At 47.9% G+C, this 14,144-nt stretch overlaps 1 protein-coding gene across 6 annotated transcripts in view; it reads left to right on the top strand.

Annotated features, from left to right (window-relative positions):
- The window catches only part of KIAA1671 (KIAA1671 ortholog), a 187,187-nt gene that overhangs the window by 35,325 nt on the left and 137,718 nt on the right, over window positions 1-14,144 (top strand). For 4 of the 6 annotated variants that reach the window (XR_009345752.1, XR_009345749.1, XR_009345748.1 and 1 more), the window contains exon 2: window positions 5,968-6,072. Coding sequence is in view for 1 of the 6 variants with exons in the window: in XM_059138795.1 (XP_058994778.1) it covers window positions 5,968-6,072 (105 nt within the window). In the remaining 5 variants the exon portion in view is untranslated. The remainder of the gene's footprint in view (window positions 1-5,967; window positions 6,073-14,144) is intronic. The other 2 variants (XR_009345750.1, XR_009345751.1) reach the window with 1 other exon arrangement.

The raw sequence follows: 14,144 nt of genomic DNA, 5'->3' as shown, positions 1-14,144 counted from the left end.
GGATATTCTAATAAGCAGGTTACCCCTGGGGGCAGCTGGGAACCTTGGGGAGACTGTCAGACACGCCCCCAGCTGGTCACACCCCTGGTAGAAAGTTGTCCACCTGTGCCAAGCAGATTTGGGTGAGGCTCCAAGAGCATCTGCTGTGATGGGGTTAGGCTCTTCCCTTGGTGGCTGACAAGCACTGTGTGGCCAGAGGATGACTCTGGCTCAAGGGAAGCACAGCATGTGCTCAGAGGCTGTGACGGGGAGAGGCCACCTGTTTCTGCTTCTGCACCAAGTCTGGGGCTATTTGCACAAAGTTGCCAGTTTGGGCATAAAAGGATCTTTGAACCCGAGAGGTCATTTTCTTGGGTTCACCTCCTGCTTTCTGAGAAGAGTCCCTGTCTACTGAGCACCTGTTGTATACACTTTCCAGGTGTCTTCACGTCCTTGTATTGTTCACAACACGGCACAAAGCCTGGCCCCCCTCCTGCTTCCTGCTGCTTTCTTGCACCTGTGTGGAAGTCCAGTGGTCTAATTGCACAGGCTCCCACTTCCTCCCAGGCTAAAAAAGTAATTTTAATACGATGGATGAGGACAGTTATTGATTGACATGTGCGGTGACCACAGACTTGTGCTAAGTACTTGGCACATGTGATCTCAGTTAATCCCCACAAAAGCAGGTGGAGTACTTAGCTTTGATGGCATTCTAATAGATGCAGATGCTGAGGCTCAGAGAGGTGAGCGACTGGCACAGGGTCACACAGCTAGTAGAGGTTGAGATGCGATTGGATGCCAAGCTGGTGACTCTGGGAAGTCCACGCTCTGAACAGTCATCCAGAAGGCCACAGACAGGGCGAGGAGATCAGGGAGCTCCCGGCCGCCAGTCCTGTGTGCTATCCCCCAAACAGGGCGTCCTCTAGCTCTTGATAACTGGTGATTACACTGGGCAAAGTAGGGTCTGGGAGAACTGAGAGCAGGTGGTGTTTATCCGAATTTAGGAGATTGTATGGTATTTTCTATAACCTGGCCTGGTAAGTTGCCTTCTGGGGATGGGCTCACAGTGACTCACGGAGAACTGACTCCCCAACCCCAACCCCCTCCCCCTCCCCCCTGGCCCAGGTGGCTGTTCTAAGAGCGGAAGTTTGGGCAGGCTATCTTGGTAGAGGACAATCTAGACTCTAGGACATTGAAGAGCTTTGCTCTTGGTGGCTGGAAAGCAAGGATGTTCGGATTGGGTCCTTTGGTGTATCTCTAGAGATAAGAATAAAGGGCTTTTGGAGCAGAGGGTAGAGCCTTGCCAGCACTCTCACACAGGCACACACACACACACATACCTACCTTGTTGCTGTCACCGTTCTTTCCGGCTGGGGCCCTGGCATGTCTAGAGGTCATCTCTGGCCTTGTCATTCACTGTGGACTTCCATTCAGGAGGCAGTGTATCCTCCTGGACCCCAGGTAGAGCCTTGGGTTCTGTCTCAGGAAGAGGTTTTGAGAATCAGAGACGGAGATGCACATTGAGGAAGACATTGATGGGGCTGAGCTCTCAGAAGGGAAAGTGAGTGAAGCAGAAGTGGCCAGAGGGGGTGTGTGGTCTCAGCCTGGTATGATTCCCGCTGGTGAGTTCTGGAACCACAGAACAAATCCTGCCTGGAAGCAAGGGTAGGCAGTCGTGTGTGTCCCATCTGAGTCTGTCATTGACTTATGGGTGCCCTGGTTTGTGGGGTGCTTACTGGCAGGGGTGGGGGTCGTGGGCCAGCCTGTTGGAGGATAGCAATCCTGGACAAGGATGTACCTGTGAACTGTTGGCAGACCACCTCCTAGCAGGTGAGGGAAGGGTGAAGCACCAGGAGAAGGGATCTGGTAGCGGGAGGGCACAACAGTGTCTCCCGGAGGTTCCCTACCGGATTTGTCCCTAACTAGCTGTGTGACTTTACGTGAGCTGCTTACCCTTTGTGGGCCCAAATTTCACCTTCTGTATACCAAGATGGTTGCCAGGACCACTGTTTACTCCATCTCATTCTTATCCTCCCTCAAATCACTCATTTTCTCATTCAAACATCCATGTGTTTCAGCAAATGTTTATTGTGTACCTATTAATGCCAGATGCCTTGCTAGGCTCTGGTGATAAAACAGGGAGCCCTTGGGGGACAAGGCAGACAAATAAACAGGCTTAAAATGGGTCAATATCACAAAAAAGCAGAGAGCTGTGGGAATCCTACTTGGGGCAGAGTTGGGGAGGTCAGGGAAGGCTTCCTGGAGGAAGAGGCATCTCATCAGGGAGCTGTTGCTGTTAGCGCATGCTAACTGACATCACTCAGGAAGAAAGGAAGGTGATCCGTAAATCCCTGTGGGTCTCTTTCCCTTCAGAGGGTGGCTTTCTTTCTAGATCCGGATTCCCTCCATGTCAAAGTGAACTGTTTGTAGGATGAGTAAGTTTGGAGCCAGGAGAGAAGGTGGGGAGGAGTTGGCAAGAGATGCTATACACCCCAGGGGTGTGTAGGGGCAGATCAATCAGCTCTGGGGCGGGGTATGGCTTTATTTGGTGAGCACCTGCAGGCCCCTGGAAGTTTTAGATTTTGTTTTCTTAGACATAACTTAATGTATAAACTGGATACATGTTTACAGATGTTTATAACTTGTAACCAACACTCCCATCAAGATATAGAACTTTCTAGGCCCCCAGAGCACTCCCTTACACCCCTTTGAGTCAGCAATCCTCCAAGGTTCTTATTGCTGTTCTCCCTCAGTCACCATGGGGAGACTTTGGCTATTTCCTGAGCTTCACGTAAGTTCACTTGGACACACATAGCTTTCCAGTTTCTTCTTGTTTTGTTCACCAAAATGTGATATTTACCCATGTTTTGCATGTCAAGGTAGTTTATTTGTCTCATTACTGTGTTATATTCTGTCCTAGGAATATGCCAGAATTTATTTACTTATCCAGTATACTGTGGATGGCCAGGTAGGCAGTTTCCAAGTTTGGGCTGTTCTGGATAGAGCAGCTGTGGACGTCCGTGTATATGTCCTCTGTGGCCCGAGCGCTCATTTCCGTGCAATGGGTACCCAGCAGCAGGCTGGGTACAGATGGGCTTTGGTGGACTCCGCCAAACAAAGTGTCTGTGCTTGTTGAACACCAGTTCCACTTCTGTGTCCTTGAAAGCCCTTGCTAATGTCGATGTTCAGAATTTTGGCCATTATGGTAGATGTGGGATAGTAGTTCATTGTGGGCATAGTTTTGCTTCCCTGATGACCAGTGAAGACGAGCATCTTCTCATGGGCTTATTGGCCATTTGAGGACCTTGCTCTCCAAAAACGTGTGTGTTCACGTGTGTATTTGTCACTCAAGCCTTCTGTCCTTAAAAACCATTCAGCCAACCAGGTTCCAGGTCCAAGTGGCTGATAGTTTTTAGGTAATGCCTGCTCTGGCATCCCGTGGGCAGCTAACACAGGATTTCTGTAGCTGGGAGAACCTTCATTTATAGAGCCCTTGGGCCAAAGCAATTTGTGTGTCATATAAATAAGTATACACTTGTATATTATATAGATAGGCATTACATAAAATATATAGTACATATAAATACCTATAATGGATATAGTAACACATCACTGTAGCATATATAATATATATAAGCAATGCATAGTTATATATAGTTTTATATATAATTTTTTATATATACATAAAAATTACATTATGAATCAGGAGCCCTAGGTTCTTGCTGAGATTCTGGCTGGCTTGTGTTCCACCTGTGGGTTAGGAAAATCATTCTCCTCTCTAGCACAGACACACCTGGGATCACCTCTTTCCCATTTTTCTGCACCAAAAATCAAACAGGTTCTTCTCATTTCTGGACTCCATGCTCGGTGAGGTGCTGTGCTTTAATGATCCAGGAAGAAGATCACTTTGGAATTTTTTTCCCCAAGCACCTGGGGAGTGCTTGGCAATTTGGTTGGGGTGGGGCTGCTATTGCCATTGGTAACCACCAGGCAGGGCAGGGATGCTGAGGACCCTTGGGTGCTTCTGGGGTTGGGTTCCCTGCTGAGGCAGGGGTGTGAGCATGAGTGTGGTTCTTTGGGAGGGGGGTGCCTGTGGAGATGAGACAGAGAAGGCAAGGAGCCTCACATAGGGCACGTGATCAGGAGTACAGAACCTCAGAGTTTCCCCCCGCAGAGAAGGGAGGGAGCTGGGGTATTGATACACCTGTTCCCTGTCTTTGGTGGCCAGCCGTCCTTCTAGGGGAGGGGGGCATTGACTCGTTGGCACTTCCGGGCTGTGCTGCCTGCTGGCCAAGTGAGCCCCTGTGACCAGAAACCCAGCCCTGAGCCAGAGAATTGCAGTCACCTTCCATCAGCAGCCCTCTGCGTCCAGGGCTGTGTGCAGAAGCAGTCGAAGGTGAAGGTATGTGCTGTACCGTCGCTGAGAAACTCTTGAACCCTCTGACACTCGTACCGTTAGCAGCTCAGTCTCTTTCACTTCGTGCTTCCCCTTAACTAGTGTTTCTCGAACTCGTCCGTCTTCTCTTGCACGCACACTGGTTGTTCTCAGAAGGCATTGTGGCAAAGGAAGCAAGAGAGCGGGCTTCCTCCTAGGTGTCCTTGAGTCTCAGTTTGCCCTTCTGTAAAAGGAAGGGTAAAATGCTCCCTGCCCCAGAGGTTGCTGGGAGAAACGAGTGTCCGTCTGTGTCCTGTTTCCCAGGGACCCAGTCGCACGGTCCATAAACAGAAACTACTGTGTTGTTATTCTCATTGTGTGAAATGTAGAAATTGTAACTAAGTCAGAAGAGTTTCTCTGAAACTCTTTGTAGCTGCCTTCAGTTGAATGTGTGAAAGGCTCGATTGTACTCCTTATAACTCATCACGTGTATCACTTGGTGACGCCTAGAGAATTCCTTGTAAGTGGCAGACATCACCTTAGAAATGGAACTGTGGTACCCTAATGTCTTTATCTGGTCAGCTGGGCCCTGTTCATGGAGCCCCGTATACCAGTGCATAAAGAGGAATGGGTCTGGGGGCTTGCGGGGCCCGTGGTCGATCACCCAAACATTTGGCATTCCTCAGTCTAAACCACAAATGCTCTGGGCATGTAATGAGTCACTTTATTCCTTGGAACCTCCGTGAAGAAGAACCTTTGATTAACTGAGGCCTCCCCTCCACCCTCCTTGGGGCACACCCTGCGTTTAAGACCATGGGACAAGGAGGTCAAAATAAACTGTTCTCAGCTATGCTAAAGGTCAGGACTTCTTACAATGGATGGGTGATTTGTGGTTCAGTTAAAAAAAGGTTGGGCCCGGGGTGGGGGCAATCAGTCAGTCATTGAGACAAGGCCTGGGCTGAAGTTAGCTCCGGGGACTGGGTTTCAGCTTGCTCGTAGGACTCACCTTCTCCCAGCCTCAGCTAACACGTGGAAGTTCATGGAATCCTGAGCTTAGGGGTTATTAATTCAGTCTCTCAGCTGCATGCTGCCTCCCCCAGGAAGCCCTCTCCTCCCTCTCTTGTCAGCCAAGTTGAGCTCTATATGAGTTTCCTGTGACCTCCATAACAAATAGCCACAGGTCAGTGGCTGCAACAAGTTTACCTTACGGTTCTGGAGGTCAGAAGTCTCATATGGGTCGTCAGAGGTGCGTTCCTTCTGGAGGCTCTTTCTTGTCTTTTCTAGCTTCCAGAAGCTGCTACATGCTGGGCTTGTGATCCTGCATCACTTGACCTGTTTTTGTTGTTGGTTTGTTTGTTTTTTTTTAGATTTTATTTACTTATTTGAGAGAGAAAGAGCATGAGCAGGGGGAGTGGCAGAAGGAGAGGGAGAAGCAGGCTCCTCCCTGAGCAGGGAGCCTAACATGGGGCTTGATCCCAAGACCCTGGGATCATGACTTGAACCCAAGGCAGCCACTTCACTGACTGAGCCACCCAGGCACCCCAACCTATTTTTTTTTTTTTTTAATCACATTTTCTCTCTCTGACACTGACCTTCTTGCCTCCCTCTTCCAGGAACCCTTGTGCTGACACAGGATCCGTCCATATAATCCAGGGTAACCTTCCCCATCTCAGGAGACTTCATTCCTCAGTGCCTGCAAAGTCCCTCCTGCTGGTAAGGTAACAGATTCATGGGTTCTGGGGGTTAGGGCCTGGATGTCTTTGGGGGGCATTATTTTGTCTACTATAAGCTCTTTGTCCTGTGGGCCTCCGTTTTACCTCAACGTCCGTGGCCATGTCTGCTTCCCCCATTAGACTGCGCTTCAAAAACAAGTGTGTTCTGCTCCTCAGTGTTGCCTAGAAACCTGCTCTGAGCTGGGCCAGCCTAGTGCCAGGCAGTGGGGGTCAATGACCTGTCAGCAGAGCCTGCCCACTCCGGAGACAGACAGCCCGAGTGCAGTCCCAGGTCTGCTCCCTTACTAAGCAGTTGATCTCAGCAAATCACCTTGCCTTTGAAACCTCACTTTCCTTACCTGTAAAATGGGGATAACATTAGTATTGACCCCAGGAGGTCTGCGAAGGGACTGACAAAAATTATGCATGGAGAGTCCTTGGCTCAGTGCCCGGCCCACGGTGGCACCTAAGAACACGGCAGCTGGTGACACTACAGGGATTAACAGGGTAGGGTGGGGGGTGAGGACGCCTGAGTTCAAATCCTGGCTTCACTCCTTGGACAAATGGCTGATCCTCTCTAGGCCTTGTTGTCTTCATCCATCAAATGGGGCCTCATCCCACAACCCACCTCACGGGGTGGATTGAGTGGGGAAGTGCATTCATGGTGCCATCTAGCACCAAATCAGTGCTCCATTAGTGTTAGCGATTGGACGATGGTGATCATTACTACTAGGTGTTCCCAGGGTTAAGCTCTCAGGAGGTTGGAGGACCCAACAACTGAATGAACTCAGAACGGCTCGCTGGGGTGTCTGCTCTGTAGTCGGGCCAGGTGTATGTCTTCAGCTACACAGAGGCCCAGGTTCTGTGCCAGGAGTAGGGCCTGTCTGTTGTGCCCTGAGGCCAGCAGTGCCAGGCCCAGGCAAGTTTACAGGGGTGCTCGGAAGCTGGTCCATGAGAAGGAGGAGATGATTGGTTGCCTGAAGGACGTGGGAGGCACAATTATCCTCCTGGGAAAACCAGGAGGAGACCTCTCAGCTGTCCCTGCAGGTTCACTGCCAGATGGCATGCGTGTGACAGGGACAGAGTGGCTGGTGGGCATGGAGTAGGGTGGGAGCCGTGCAGTAGCCAGAGAGATGGGCTTGAGACCATTGGCATCCCTGGGGACCTGCATTTTGTCCTGATAGTCCCTTACACATTCCTTATACCCTTTGGGGGGAATGCTCTTTGGTGTTTATGTGTTTTTGACACTTCCTCTGTTGTTACTAAGGCTTGGGTACATGGCAGGCTCGTGTGGGATGTGAGGGCGGCCTTGCAGACAGCATCTGCCTGGCCAGGTGCTCTTCCTTCCCCTCTCTGCAGCTGTGGACAGTCTGAGAGTGGGTAAGGGTAGATTCCCCCGAATCACTCTCTCAGATCCCTGTAGTACGGAACTATTCCTCTGCATCTTAAAGAATTCAGATTTCTCCTACCCCTAGGGGGAGAAAAATATCCCGCCAACCCACAAATACCTCGAGCAGCCTTCACTTTCCATTTGCCCATTTGCTTATTTGTTTATCATGCATTAATAGAAACCTGCTATGTGCCAAGGCCACATGAGGTGGGCCATTTGGTTTAATCATCACAATGCTTTGAGGTAAGTGTCACGGAACTTTATTCACCCATGAGGACACTGAGCTTTAAGAGGTGAAGTGGTTTGTCCAAGGCTTAGAAGACACTTGTCCACTTGGCCTATCTGTGCCAAACTCCTTGTGTCCATTAGGAATGCTTTTTTGCCTATGAGTAGAGAAACCCAAACTCAGGATGGCTTCAATAGTACATTATTATTCTTTACATAACAACAACAAAAACCCAGAGGGGGTGGTTCAGAGTTAGTGCAGTGGCTTGGCTGTGTTAAGGTCTTTTCCATGCCCTTGTCCTTAAAATAGTGCTTGTGATCTCCTTGTCTCAAGATGGTTGCTTTGGCTGCAGGCATCACACCTCTGTTCCAGGTAGGAAGAAGGGGAGGGAGCACCATAAGCTGCATCTGCCTGTTTTTTTTTTAATCAGCAAAGCAAAAGCTTCCCTAGAAATCTAACCATTTCCCCTTATATCTGTTTGGTCAGAACTGGATCACATGGCCATGCTTCTAGCTGTAAAGACCAGGAAATCTGTCTCTGGCTTGTTAGCCTTTAAAAGGAAAGCTACCAGATAATAGCTTATACCTTCATGTTTTGACTTTGAGTCTATATTCTTTCCATTTTACTGATGATTTCCAGCCTCATGGACTTTTGCCATATCCACACAATCCCTGCTACTGTTATTTTATTTGTCAACTTTATGCTTTTCCTAAAGTGAACTAAATTTTTAAAAGAACCTTTGTGAAAATCTCTATTGTAAATAGCTAGCATCACTTGTCTTAAGTGGAAAATAACAGTAAAATTAAAGACAATGAAAATAAAATAATACTTAAAAATTTACTGCAGTTAATAGTCTGAGCTTGGGGTGGCTTTTATTAAATTGGGATATTGCCACATAGTGGAAACATAAGTGTTTAAGTCACAGTAGCACCAGGCACAAATGGTCTTAGGGACTTCTTGAGAGGTCGCTCAGGAGAATCAGAAGGATACAGCTTTTACATGATGTCCTTCCCCGCAGCTTCCTACTGTGCCTGGACAGGAGAGCACCCTTTGCCAGGCAACAGCTAGGTCTGGGGAAGAAGAACTTGGAATGGAGGGTCTATGCCCTGGGTGGGGTAGGGTGGGGATTCTAAATCTTGAAAGAGGAAGAATTAGCTTTACCTCTGATACAAGGCATTAGGATCAGGTACATTGCCAAAGTTGGTTGGAAGTCACTTTGGCCCAGGAAATTAGCATGGGCTTCTTGGAGAAGGTCTCCCCTTGAGTGCTCTAAAAAGGCAGGTTGGAGTTGGGCAAAGGGAAATTGTGCCGTGCGTTAAAAAGTGCCCTGTGGAAAAGGAGTAAGTGAAAAAGTCGTGGACCCTTTGGGAATCTGGGAGTGGAGGCAGGGCCTTGCAGTATAGACCAAGTTAGTTATTTTTGGCGGGCCTTTGAATACCTTCCCCAAGGCAATGGATGGTGAGAGCCATTTATTTTAGAGCTAAGGAGAGACGTGATCACACCTTTCTAGGGTTTGAGCTTTGCACATAAGGCAGCTCTCGGGCCAAAATAAGCTAATTCCTCCAGAAATCTATTTGTACTTGGCGGAGATTTTTTAAAAAATTTTTCTGAAATGCAATATGCACTTCTCAGCCTCCCTAAAGAGAGCGTGTTGTGTGCACACCCTTGCGAGTGAAGCCGGCATCGTGCTGTGTGTTGTGTTGAATCCAGCTTTGGGGTTGAATTTCTTCTGCTGTGAACATCTGTCCCAGGGCTGGGTCTTCCTTCCTGCTCCTTCTTCCACCACTGAGCTGGGTGAGCCTCTGGGCTGAGCCCAGATGCATCTCTCTCTTTGAGCTGTTCTGATTACCCTTGCAAACCTTATAGTCAAGTCTGTGATAATCGGGCCATAAACGAGAACCAGGGAAGCTACAAGTGAGGGCATGGCCAGCACGGGGCCCTGGTTTATTGCTCATTAGACAGCTTTATTGGGTTTGTCCCGGGGGAGAAGTTGAGAACCCTGACCTCCTCAGCTTTGAATTAAGGCAGCCTGGGATGTGTTTCCCTTAGGTGTGGAAGTCCATTCTGCATATATCAAAAGTTCCAAAAAAAGGCATGCATCCTTTGAACCGGTCAGCCCACTTCGAGACAGAATTTGTCTTGGGAAAATAAGTGCGTGTGGGTGTTCATTGTCATTTTGGTTTTAATGGTCAGTGGTTGGCTATAGCCTAAAGGTCCTGGAGTGGGGGATAGATGATCTAATGATGAGATGCCCGCAAAATGGAATGCTGCAGAAGCATGGGCAAGGACTGTGTAGGTTGTACAGTTATTGATGTGAAAGGTGTTTATGATGGGTCTTGAAATTAAAAGGAAAGAAAAAAAATGCAGGTTCCTAAATTGCCCGTCTTATTCTGTTTCAGTTTTGACTACAAGTTCCCATCTATGAGGGAAATGCCCAGGTTGATGTACATGGGATTGCTGGGTCAGAACAATAGGGACTGGTGGGTGGTAGGATTTTGGATTATTAAAAACATTTTTGCTCCCCTGTATTTGTGAAGTTTTCTATAATGATCATTGTAGAGATCTAGTGGAGGGGCAAGTCACAGCCAGCAGTGTGAGAGTTTTGATTGTTTTGAAAAGGGCAGTGTCACTTCCTTAAGTGAATCCAGTCTCCCGGGACTGAGTTCTCCGCCATCTAGAGCAGGACTCCACAAACTCTTTCTGTAAAGGGCCACATAGTAATATTTTAGGCTGTCTGGGCCATATGGCCTCTGTGGCAGCCCCTCAGCTCTGGGTTCATACCTCAGGAGAAGCTGTACATAATATATAAATACATGGGCAGGGGCCTGTTCCAATAAAACTTTATTGACAAAAACAGGTGGTGGGCCGGATGTGGCCAGCAGACTGCAGTTCATCCGTCCTTGATCTAAAGACAAACAAAACAAACAAAAAAGCAGCTTGACTATTGGCTTCAGTCCATGTTTCAGCCAGTCCAGAAATAGCACAAATAGTAGGAAGGAACAGGCTAATGAGGATAGAAAAGGCGGATGTTTAAATAGAGGCGTAAAGATAAGTTGTACAGTTCTTTCTACAGATCAGCATTTGCACCTGGCCGAGGGGTGTTGGGCTGAAGCAGTTTGGGTGATGCTTTGAGTGGGAAGATGTCCTACCCAGATCTGATGTTCCAGGGCAGATTTGGGAAAAGCCTCTGTGAACCGTTCCTCTGGACCCCAGCGTCTGGAACGTCAGGTGTGCTGAGCTGGAATCCACTGGAACTTGAAACTGACACAGATGTCAAGCATGTGCTGATTAAGACAGTTCTTCAAGAGATAGTGCATACTCAGTAGGGAACTGTGCTCTTACTACTTTCCTTGGTAGGGGAGTAGGAATTTTATTTCATTTTCAGCAACTCTTTACTGAGCACCACTTGTTTACAAGGAATCGTGGAGATTTATTTTATTTATTTATTTATTTTTAAAGATTTTATTTATTTATTTGACACAGAAAGAGATCACAAGCAGGCAGAGAGGCAGGCAGGGGGAGAGAGGGGGAAGCAGGCTCCCTGCTGAGCAGAGAACCTGATATGGGGCTCGATCCCAGGTCCCTGAGATCATGACCTGAGCTGAAGGCGAGGCATAACCCACTGAGACACCTAGGCGCCCCATGAATTGTGGAGATTTAGAACACACAACTCAGGACCCGGAAAGCTGACTCCATGCTGGACAATGAGCCAAGTGCAGAGAGAAGTAGATGACGCAGTCCTGAGGAGTCTGGACTTGAGCTGAGCCAGAGTGGCAGAGACTTTAAAATCCCAGAGAACTGAGTGATCCCTCATTCAGCCTCTTGTTTCTTGCCAGTGGGGAAACTGAGGTTCAGAGGGAAGCAGGGACTTGCTCAAGCTTTCACTCCAAGTCAGTGGAGGAACGGAGACCAAATCCAGGGCAAGGGATGTACCATGTGATTCCGTTTTTGTGAAATACCCCGAAATGGTGAATCCATGGAGGCCAGAAGCAAGAGCAGAGGTTGCCGGGGGTTGGGGGGAAGGGGAGTGGGGAGTGATTGCTTACGGGGTTCAGGGAGCCCTTTGTGGGTGATGAAAATGTGCGGGAAGTAGACAGGGGATGGGGACACAATGTTGTGAACTTAGAAATGCAGCTGTGTTATATGGTTGAAAATGACGAATCTTATGTTACGTGATTTCTACCACAATTAACCACAAAAAAGTAGGATGATGGAATAATTTATCTCCACACCTGGGTACTTGTAAGAGTGTAAAGGGTCTGGTGTTTTTAGGTCAACCAGACTGTGTGGCAAACCATCCAGTTCTGACTCCCAGACCAGTGTTTTTTATTCTCCAGTGTGATTATTTTTTTTTTAAGATTATTTATTTTATTTATTTGACAGAGAGGGAACAAAAGCAGGGGGAGTGGGAGAGGGAGAAACCGGCTTCCCACTGAGCAGCGAGCCCATCATGGGGCTCAATCCCAGGACCCTGGGATCATGACCAGAGCTAAAGACAGACACTAAATAACTGCCACTCAGGCGCCAGTGTGATTCTGACTCAGGTTAACAAAACTCATGAACTTTAGAAAGTTGTGCCTCCCAGACTTTCCACCAAGATAGCCCTGCATTGCCCCAAGGAGGGCCAACGAGTAGGCTCATGCCATATGACTATTTCTCCAGTCACTTTGGGCCTGTGCACATGCTGTCTCCCAGGCTGGCTTTCTCTGTTTGGCTGATTCCTACTAGATTGATGGAGATGTTACCTCTTCCAGGAAGACATCCCTGACTAATCCTTTGGGCTTCTATAGCCTCACTTTCTGCCTCTGTCAAGGCACCCTGCAAATTTTATGGTCTTTCCTCTCCCCCTCCTCCACAAGACTGTGTCTGTGACCCATTGTGACCAGAAGTGGGGTCTCCCTTGCTTCCCATGGCATTCCCAGGGTGAGGGGGCATAGCCTGGGGTGGACCTTTAATGAGGGCCTTTAATGCCTAAAGGACACACGTCCCATGAACTGAGTCATGTAGTCATGAGTTTAAGCAGTAGGTTTACTTTGTGTTTAGTTTCTTGCTTTAAAAAAAAAAATTGTGGTAAAATACACACAGCGTGAACTTATCATCTTAACTGTTTCTGAGTGTACAGCTCAGTGGCATTAAGTACATTCACACTATTATGAAACCAGTCCTGCCATTTGTCTCTGGAACTTTCTCTTCAACTCATGCTACATCTCTGTTCCCATGAAACGCCAGGTCCCCATTCCCTTCTACCCCCACGCCTGGCACTCACCATTCTACTTTCTACCCCTATGAATTTGACAGCCAATAAGTGGGTGTCATGCCATATTTGTGTTTTTGTGACTGGCTTCTTATACTTTTCATAACATCCTCAAGGTTCATCCACGTTGTAGCCTCAGAATATCTTTCCTTTTTAAGGTCGAGTAATATTTCATTGGGTTGGAGATACCACTTTTTGTATATTCATCTATCGGTGGACATTGGTTGTTTCTGCCTTCTGGGTACTGTGAATAATGTTGTTCTGAACACTGATATGCAAGTCTCGGTTCCAGACTCTGCTCTCAGGGATGGGAAGGCTGGGCCCTATGGTAATTGTGTGTTTGGTTTTTGAGGTTCTGCCCTACTGTTTTCCACAGCCTCTGCACCATTTTGTATTCCCATAGTGGTGCATTCAGTTTCTGATTTTTCCACATCCTTGCCAGCACTGCTTGTGTTCTGTTTTTTGGGTTTTTGGTGTTTTCTTCTAGCCATCCTAGATACTTCTGGGTGTGAAGTATCCTTTACATCTAAACATCATCAAAAGTGGTTATTCGAGGAAGCCTGGGTAGTTCAGTTGGTTGTGTGTCTGACTCTTGCTTTCAGCTCAGGTTATGATCTCAGGGTCATGAGATACAGCCCCGCATCCGGCTCAACGCTTAGGGCAGAATCTGCTTCTTTTGATTCCTTTGCTCCTCCCCTAGCCACCTCCCCTCTCATAAATAAATAAAATCTTAAAAAAAATATAAAAGAAAGCACACTTGAAGTCCTTTAAAAAAAAAAAAAAAAAGCAGTTATTCTAGTTAAGCCCATGTGGACTTTGGAAGAAATCTGACGGGGAGGAGGATGGGGTCAGGTCAGCATCACTCCAGCCACCCGTGGGCAGGTCACTTTGCTGCTCTGGCTGTGTCTTCATCTGTAATCTGGGGTCACAGCAGGACCTGCTTCTGCTGTGGGGCATGATTTTTCTGCCACTCGTGATGTTCTGGGCTGGCTGGACACTGGAGGTCTGCCTGCTGACATTGCAACTTCTGTGGCATTTCAAATGGCATATGAGTCCTGGGTTTTCCCAAAGAAGGGTTTATCATCCTAAATCTAGGCGTGGTTAACGCTGGGTTTGCATATAGGTTAATACTGAAATGGGCATCTCTCTGTAGGTGGCCTCCTCTTCCCTTAGATTCCTTCTGTAGGATAAATCTTTAGAAGCAGGAT

The sequence above is a fragment of the Mustela lutreola genome, chromosome 11 (assembly GCF_030435805.1).
Source record: "Mustela lutreola isolate mMusLut2 chromosome 11, mMusLut2.pri, whole genome shotgun sequence".
NCBI lineage: Eukaryota > Metazoa > Chordata > Mammalia > Carnivora > Mustelidae > Mustela > Mustela lutreola.
This window is presented reverse-complemented; position numbering and strand designations above follow the sequence as displayed.